Source organism: Penaeus chinensis, chromosome 15 (genome assembly GCF_019202785.1).
Source record: "Penaeus chinensis breed Huanghai No. 1 chromosome 15, ASM1920278v2, whole genome shotgun sequence".
NCBI lineage: Eukaryota > Metazoa > Arthropoda > Malacostraca > Decapoda > Penaeidae > Penaeus > Penaeus chinensis.
The window spans coordinates 9738459-9748458 of NC_061833.1; the positions used below are offsets into that span (position 1 = coordinate 9738459).

The 10000-nt window shown below is 34.4% G+C and overlaps 1 protein-coding gene across 1 annotated transcript in view; it reads right to left on the minus strand.

The window, feature by feature from the left end:
- Positions 1-10000, minus strand: part of LOC125032783 (phosphatidylinositol N-acetylglucosaminyltransferase subunit C-like) — a 13607-nt gene that overhangs the window by 855 nt on the left and 2752 nt on the right. The window contains exons 2-6 of the mRNA XM_047624137.1: positions 8463-8526; positions 6420-6550; positions 5862-6030; positions 5283-5430; positions 4699-4868 (exon numbers count right to left, since the gene is read on the minus strand). Coding sequence (XP_047480093.1) covers positions 4699-4868; positions 5283-5430; positions 5862-6030; positions 6420-6550; positions 8463-8526 — 682 coding nt within the window. The remainder of the gene's footprint in view (positions 1-4698; positions 4869-5282; positions 5431-5861; positions 6031-6419; positions 6551-8462; positions 8527-10000) is intronic.

Consider the following 10000-nt stretch of genomic DNA (forward strand, 5'->3'; position numbering starts at 1 on the left):
ACTCCTTCCTCTAAAGGTTTTATGTTAATGTGTGCCCACCCCTTTTGTCCTCCAACTGATCCTTCTGTGTATGATGTCTAATTCCTTCCCCTTCAAAAAACTTCTCTGTTCTCAGACTTCTGAAGGTACCATAGGTTCTCTTTCTCCAGTTTTGGCTAACAATGATATTCTTCCCATCCCCTCCTTTCTTCAAGTTAGTGTAGGTATGGCAACCATGTCTTAGACCTATGGTCTTACAATTCTGCTCCTTCCCCAGACTTCCAGAAGAAGCTGAACTTTCATCAATCTGGTTCAAGGAGGAATGAGAAGTTATCAAAAAGAATCTTTCTTGTACACTCAGAATCATCAATCTGGTGCCCACTTCTCATTTTCAATGAAAACGAAACCTGTGCACTGTGAGATTTAGATACAATTCTCCCCTTGCTGTTCTTACAACATTAAAAAGATTTCTTGCACTTCAGATTTGTGAGCTGCAGCACTTACATAGAGTAGATATTTTCTGCAACATTTCTTTTACAAGCTTGGCTACCCTTTCCCTGAAGACAGACTTCTCAACTTTCATTCTGCAGTTGGCCCATCACTAAGAAAGTCTAATCTCATCATCATCCTCTTTGCTACTTCAACTGCAAGCTAATCTCTCTGATACAGCCTTATAAGTACCAGCCCTCACTCTGTCTCTAAGATAAGCACCTATGCCATACCATGCTCCACCTGTGATAATTACTACTTTGGTGAGAGCAGTGTCTGTCTCATCAACACAACTGCACCATAACTATAATGTAGATAGTAAAATGCCCTCTTCTTAAAGTGTTCTTTGGCAGGCTGAGGGCCTATATAAAACTGCGGGTGATCAGACAAGTCCAAATGTAGTTTTATACACTTTACTGAAAGTATGAAGGGACTGGCACAACCTTGGAAAACTGTGCAGAAAGTAAAGCCTGCTGTGGGGGTTGATGGCATGGTAAGGAGACAACTTCACAGGATGAGAGCTTGAGTGGTTCTCCGGCTGGCCTGACCCAGCTTGAGTTAGGCCAATTAAAAGATTGCTCTTCATGGAGGCAGAACTTGATCTTGACTTCACTCATGCTCAAGAGAGGTCAGTTTCATGGGGTGAATGTGGGCCATGGTTTAATCACATAACCATTGTGTGGGCTTGGTCAGCTACATGGCTTAGTGCTATTCTAACCCATTCGCCCCGGATTTATGTTCTGCCCCCTGTAGTTTTTGGTGAATTTTGTTACATACAGATGGCTCCACATGTGCTCAGCTGGCAAGGAATCTATCGGTAGGTCCTAGTTACCGATCCTGATTTTCCCATTCCCTGAATTGGTGGGAAAATGTGTTTTTCTTATTAATACCATTGCTATCGATACTGTTATTATTGTTATTGATGTTATGATTATTAAATTTTCATTAAAATATTTTAGACTATGAAATGATACAAAAGACCCTTTCCTAAAGTGAAGGAAAAGGGTAAACAGGTGAGATAGGTAGTTCTAATAACTGGCTATTTGGTGATTAAGAACTTGTAGAGCCATCTATGTGTAAATACAATAAATAAACGTGTATTACAGTGGGCATGGCATGTATATACTCTATCCCACTTTCTTTGATTTTTGTAGAAAATCTTTATTTCTTATTACTGTTCCCAATGCCAACATGCATGGCATGTACATACATGCCATGCCCACTGTGAGTTTTTTTGTTTACTGGTTTTTACACATAGATGGCTACACATGTACTAAGTCACCAATGAGCCAATTACGAGTACTGCCTGTCTCGCCCATTAACCCTTTTCCTTTATGAAAATATTTTATGTTATCTTATTTTGCTGTTACTAATGTTTATAACATTATAGAAATTATAATGTTTATAATAAAAATAACACCATCAATATTTATAGCACTAGTAAAAAATACTTTTGTCCCACCTTTTCAAGGAAAGGTGAAATCTGGTAAGGTCACAAGGTCTACTAATTGACTCCTTTGTGGCTAAGCACTAGCAGAGCTAAGCACTAGCAGAGACATTTCACAAAAAATATAAAAAATGAGCACAGCATTTTCCCCATTATTTTATTCAATTTCCCTGGCAGCATTGGGATAATAACCTAATAAAAATCATAATATCAGTATTAATAATAACAACATCAATAACAACATTAGAAAAACAAATATACAGAAGAAAACTACAGCTGACAGTGCATTTACCCAGCAGCTGTGGGTTAAATTAGCAGTGTGGCATATATCTAGCCACATGTCCTGGAGATACTGGCATACAACCAATGAACCACTGAGGCTGTATAAGATCCAGCAATTGACATGTCTGTCCTAGCCACAGTAAAGACAACAAAAAATCCAGGTATGACCAAACAGTACTGCAAAAATGCACAGCTTGTCACTAGGAATTAGATTTCTTAACCTAATGCCGATGGGCATGGCTTGTACATACATGCCATCCCCACTGTGAATTTACTTGTTTAACTGTTTTTAAACATAGATGGCTACACTTGTACTTAGTCACCAATGAACAAATTATGAGTATTGCCTGTCTTGCCTGCTTACCCTTTTCCTTGATTTACAAAAATATTTTACAATATCTTATTTTGCTGTTACTAATGTTCATAACATTATAGTAATTATAATGTTTATAATAAAAATAACACCATCAATATTCATAGCTCTAGTAAAAAATATGTTTTTCCCGCCAATTCAAGGAAAGGTGAAAATAGGTAAGGTAACAAGGTCTACTAACTGACTCCTTTGTGGCTAAGCACTAGCAGAGCCATCTATGTGTAGAGACATTTCACAAAAAAATTAAAAATGAGCACAGCATTTTCCCCATTTTTTATTCATTTTCCCTGGCAGGATTGGGTTCACTAACCCCTTGGATCCAGGTACTTAGCTGCCAGCACATGGCCCAAAATCTGGGTATCTGGCTTACTTGAGTGGCCACTCACATGGGTGTGTGGCTTGTAAGCTGGGTGCATATAAACACTCATGTTGCCTCCCCTTTGCAATATTATTATCTATTTTTCTGCATGCCCATTTTTCCCCAATTTTCCAATGTCTATATTCATCATCTGATATGCTATATACAGATGGTAATAGACTGTTTTCCTTGCTTAGACTCCATATCATCTCTCTAGGTACTCCATAACTAAGTGCTCTTCATTTTGTTACTTGTGTATTTTTTTATTTTCTTTTTATTATCATCATTATTATCATTCTTTTGTTAATTTTTGGTCATATTCAATATTCTTCAATACACACAAGCCCCTTCCTAAATGCCCTGAGTCTAATCAAGAGTTTTGTGCACTTGTGGCGAGTCATTCCCATCACTTCGACCTTCAGCCGAAATTCTCATGATGGCTACTTTTCCGTCACCCCTGCCCACAGCCAAATTCTTCCATAACGGCATATTCACATCACCCGGCCCCCAAACCAAAATTTTTCATGAATTGATGGTCACCCCAACCGAATCCGAGGCGCCATCAGATCTTCTTGAATGATGATGTCAATTTGAATTTGTTTAAATTTCATCACTACAGAATTGACACAGGAGCAGGTAATTAGGATTAACTCAAAATTTCCAGTGCCCAAGAACTATCAAATGACTCCTCCTCTACATCCAAACTAGCACAATTCAGAACTGCATCTCAGAAGTCAATGACACCTACTTCTACTGCATCACACTTATCACACTTCTAAAGAAACTGTGATTAGCCATATCCCTCATTAAGAAAAGAAATGAAAGTCAAATAAAAAGACATCTTTCATCTACTGTAAGCATCAATACAATTCTGATACTATGGCAAATATAAAACTACTATAACTATAAAATCAGTTGTTTTCCAATTTGCTAATAACTGCTCCATATGTTCTATTAATAGATAACTTCGATCAGAGCAGATGCTATGCTTGTCAGAAATATAGTGTATGCAAGTGAATACAAAATAATTGGTAATATATATGCATAGAAACAAAATAAAGCTATGAGTATAGTGCCCCAAGAACCCTATTCCTCACCAGGTTACACACATGAACTCTTGGTGAAGCAATGAAGTGTGAACTATTCATCTGCAATTAGAATCACTATCTTATTTTAAGAAATGCATTAATATAAATTACACAAGTAGGCTGTACATAAAGATATACAATTAAAGCACTAAAATAAAGGAATTGCCTGTGCAAAGTTAATAAATCATAAAAAGGCAGCTTTCATCCACTATGATACTCTTTCTAAATATGGTATATTCCATAATAATTAATACTACTTTTTGGGGATGGTTTTCTAACAACACTGACGGTTTAGTAGTTTTTATCATCTATATCTTTATCTACTGAAATCCATGTGTGAACTGTTTTAAGAGAGGGCCCTAAAAGGTTAATAAGTTTGATTTCAAACTAAAGGAGAACACATCATTTACTCAGGTGAATATGCTCTATGCTCATGAAAGACTGAAATAATACTTTTTGATAAACATCAATTTATTCAAATTTTTTTGCTTTCTTTTTAGAATATCATATCATAAATGTAAATTAATAAGCTGATAAAGAAATACTAAGATGCTATAAAAATGACTGAATTCCTGGTATGTGTCAATGCAATAGTATGTTATAATATATTTACTTCACAAAATAAGACAATCAAATATCAGTGACCCAAAGAAAAGGCACAAACCCATAAAAGATAACTTACTGCTTGTGTCCTTGAAGTGCAACAAAGAGTGCTGGGATGATGCCATTGCAGGTAACAAGAGCAAAGGCTAAGAGGGGCATGAGATGTGCTGCATACAACCAAAGGCCAACGGCTGTGATGGCAACCACAAAAACAGTGAAAAAAAGGTCCAAGGTTGTTCCGAGTTTAGCCTGAAAGCCAAAAACCAAAACAAAAATATAAATATTTTGTTTAAAAACAGTTCTCCCTTTATATGCAAAATGAACAGAACAAAAATATTGTTGTTGTTGTTATTATTATTATCATTATTACTATTATTATTATTATTATTATTATTATTATTATTATCATTATTATTATTATCATTATTATAATTATCATTATTATTATTATCATCATCACCATTGTCATTAAAAGCACTGTTATTATTTTTTTTTTTTACTAATAATTATCATTATTGTCATTAATATTATTATGATAATGATCATCATCATCATCATTATTCCTATTACTAATAAAATGGCCATAAGCAAGATGGAAAAATTCCATGTCAGTGACAATTAGTCCAAAGTCCAAACAACACATCAGTGAAAATGGACACAAACCCTACAATATTTCCTGAATCCTGGGAAGAGGGCAAACAAAGCCACAGCCAGTGTCATCAAGGCAAACACATCCCTGTCACTTCCAAGTCTAGATGCGAGACACACTGATGCAAATACTCCCAGGTTATGTGACACTGTTGGATTCACTCTGAAAGAGGATTTTGTCATATTATTTGTACTTATTTCTTTGTAAATATAGATATAAATATGTATCAAAAGTGTGTGTATGGGATGAAAGAAATCACTGATATAAATATTTGGAGACTGAAGAGAACAAAAGGATAGGATTCCTTTTTATATAATCAACAGACAGGCTAAGCAGGAAGCAAAAAGGGCAGTAGCCATTGCTAGAAGAAGAAGAAGAAGAAGAAGAAGAAGAAGAAGAAGAAGAAGAAGAAGAAGAAGAAGAAGAAGAAGAAGAAGAAGAAGAAGAAGAAAAAAAAAAAAAAGAAAAAAAAAATACAGAGTTGCAAAAAGTAGAAAAAATCAAGAAAGCATCTACATTTATTTCCCCAATTGAGGAAAATTCTCAAAACAGATAGGGCTACTAAGTGAATGCAACAAAATGAGAGAACTTACATTGCAACAAGAGCACCATAGTCCTGGTGGACTATCCTTAACAGTAGCAATGCAGTTGTACAAGCATTAATTGTGTCTGTGGCAACACTGCCTGTCAAACTCTTAACCACTGGTGATGCACAAGAGATCAGTACTACATAGAAGCACACCAATTTGATATCATCTCTGGCTGAAAAAAAACAAACAAAAAATGGTTTAATATAAGCCAACAAATAACCATTTCAACTTCTTAAACCTAAAAAAAAATAATAATACAAGTGAATGTAACAACAGCCATAAAAGTATACTTATGAAATATATATAAGAAATATAATATCAGAGCTCTTTAGAGTATACAGATTATATGATAATTAGCTTTACCAATATATATCAAGGTATTAAGACATTATTTATAATTCCATTACTAACACAAAACATACTGGATTCCCATTTACTCTGCAGTCCACAAAATATTCCCCTGTGTTTAACTTTAAATAATTACAATGTCTTATAAATCAAAGTTTCCCAAATGCATATAGACTAACAGTTTTAAAATGTCTACTTAACTAAAATAGTTACCTGAAGATTTGAGCTGAGATCTGGTAATGAAATATCCTGTAACACCCAGAACAGCTGTGAATATCAAAACACTTGCAGCTTTCATGTGACCTTCTGAAAGCCCACAGAATACTGCAACCAGGATGAGACAGCTGAAATGTGAATAACTAATGTAAAAATAATTCACCTAGTGTTATAAATACAAGAAGCCAAAAAGCCTAGCACCAGTAATTAGCCTAATGGCTAAACCTTAGTGATCTCAATCTCAGTGATAATCACCATTACTTATGTAAAAGTAGATGGGTAATGTCTAAGGAGCTAGTTAGATCCTAGTTGCACAATGCTTTTAGAGGGTCATGTGGTTGGCTTAGTACTGGTCCTCTGGTTCATACTTGGAGTGACCTAGATTTGAGTCCTGGTCAGGGAGCATTGTTATATATCTATATCAATACACTATTGCATTATTCTACCTTTCATATATAACTCAGTACATCAGACTTCTGTTTCAAATTTCTAAATCAATTTCTACCTGAGTACCCACGGGGAGTGTGTTTAAAATCTCGATGTCATTACTCATGTATGAGTAGAGAGGTAATGCCTAGTTAGATCCTAGTTGCACACTCCTTTTAGTGGGTTGTGTGGCATGGTTGATTTAGTACTGGTCCTTCAGTTCATACCTTGGGTGACCCAGGTTTGAATCCTGGTCAGGGAAGGTTATATAAATATTTCCAAAATTCAAAGAAAAGGGTAAACAGGTGAAATAGATAGAATTAGCAATGGACTCCATGGTGACTAAGCTCTTGTAGAGCCATTTATGAGTATTCATAATAAACTAAACATGTAGTAGGCATGGCAAGTATGTAGGCTATATGCCATCCCTGGCTGCAGACAACTGTCTGTTGTTGGATTTTCACTTATCTTTATTATATATATATTTGTTATAACTGACCTACAATACTTTATTGCAACATTGCAACCATTTGGTTTGATTTAGCATATGTCTAAACTATCTCTTTAAAACAGATATCAATGGATTAGCATGAAAGATGACAAGAGATAACAAAAAACGGCAACAACAACAACAACAATAGAGAAAAATCAAAGAAAACTGGTAGGTCATTCTACTTTGCATACTTGAAATATGGCTTGTAAGTGACTTTCTGGTGATATGTTTTTGCTCCAAAAATATGGGTTTCTAAAATGGTTCTCTTAACATTTTACTTTTTTAAAAAAAAGGAAACCACCAATTAGATTGCAATGTTTGCTTACATAGTACACATCTTAAAATTTCTTTCCATAAATAACATCAGTATTGTAGACTAAAAGATAATAGTAAAAATAACAAAGAAAAAGACTAAACCAAGGATACAATTCCATAACTCTTTCTTTAGCTGGAAAGACCACTCAAACGCAACCAAACTGTCATCTTCTGGTTATTTTATTTTGAAATAATAAGAAACATGTAAAGGCATTTTTTTACCCTTTTGGCACAAAACCTTGTAACTAAAACAGAAAAAGGAAACTGAAAAATTAGAAGGCAAAAGACTGATTAATAGTTTTTACAATATAATCTTCCATGTCTTTTTGAGCTATGATGTAAAAATTATTTCCCCCTTACGTCCTACAAAAATTTTATGCACATTATCAGTTAGCAAAAGGGGGCAATTACTCCCATTTGTCGATAACTAAAGGCACTATAGGTCAAAAGAAGCACAATTCTATGGTCTACAAAAGGTAAAAAAATCACATTGCAGTTTCAATATGTAATATTTTTAAGGACAAAAAAACAGCTTATCGGCAGATGGTCCCTATAAAACATCATCAGGAAAACCTATAAAAAGACAAATAAATATAAAACCAATAAATACAAAGCTAACAAAATGTAATTAATTTTGGTACAACCAGAATATGACACTGCTAAAATTCTCAAGGTCCGGAGTTATAATATGAAAAGCATTCCAAGTCACACTCATAAGGTCATGGAACATCAAAATATTTTGGACTGTCAATTGACAGTGGCAGAAAAGGTTAATATATAAGGCTTATATAGATCAATAGGAATACCTGCATATTTCCTGGGTAACGGCTGTTGCTGAATAAAAAGCTTGTCCGTATGTCACTTCCCGACCTGAAATGAAAAAGTATGCATGTTACAGATGCTAAAACCATAGGAAAAACACAGACTAAAAAGGATACTCTATTTTAGTTGGACACAAATCTATATTCTCAGTTAGAAAATTAATGTCTAGGATAAATGTTCTTTAGACAGGTCATAGTCTTATATTCAGTAAATTGAAAAATCTTGATGGCAGTCTACCAAATAAATTTTGTACATATCTGTTTGCTTTCTTATCAAAATAAGCAACTTGGAGGGTACAGTATATGCTGAAATTAATCATAAACTAAATAGGTCAAAACAATATCTAAATCAGACTGTATCTTGATAATCAATCAAATACATGATTCTGAATGAAGTGAATTAACTCATCAAAATTAAGATAATATAACTCAATTACCTGGCAGCAGCACCTTTTATCATGATTATGAGTAGATGATTTTTATTTCAGTGCTTGAATCACTTAATTAGACTCAAAAATTTAACCCATTGCCACCGAGGGAAATTAATAAAAAAATGGGGAAAATGCTGTGCTCATTTTTTTATATTTTTGCAAAATGTCTCAGTACATAGATGGCTCTGCTAGTGCTTAGCCACAAGGGAGTCATTTAGTAGACCTTGTGACCTTACCTGATTTCACCTTTCCTTGAATTGGCGGGAAAAACATATTTTTTACTAGTGCCATGAATATCGATGGTGTTATTTTTATAATAAACATTATAATTACTATAATGTTATAAACATTAGTAACAAAGCAAAATAAGATAACGTAAAATATTTTCGTAAATTAAAGAAAAGGGTAAACGGGCGAGACAGGCAGTACTTGTAATTGGCTCATTGGTGACTTAATACAAGTGTAGCCATCTATGTGTAAAAATAATTAAACAAGTAAACTCACAGGGGGCATGGCATGTACGTACATGCCATGGCAGTTGGCAATGGGTTAAAAACTATAAATGCATGTAAGAATGCAAATATTCCCTTAATGAAAAGAAATGAAAAAACAAAAACAAAAACAAAAAAAGCTTAATGATATGAAGGAACTTTGTTGGAATATATTCTGGATACAGAATAATCATTAAAACTGAAAGAACCTGGAAAAGGTATATCAAATATAAATACTAGATCTTACCCTAAGCTAGGAAATGTGCACTAGCAAGCAGAGAGACTTGAAAGTTCCTATTTACATAAAGAATGAAACAAAAGACCAACAACCCTTAGCTATATTCTGACAGGATAGTGCTGGAACTGGATCCATATCTGACCATGAATTGCAAAGCTCTACAAGTTCTGTCTCCCTGTTATAGAGGTTTGACAACTACTGCTGCATATATAGAAGAGAGGGCAAAGCATCTTCTGATGTGTAGATCAATATACTTTGGTTAGCAATTGTAACAATAGCTTTACTTTGTGCCGATTATGTTTCATATCTAACAGTGTTGTTTTCTGTGTCCTTTGTTATCATTAGAGTTGATTTTTTCTATCT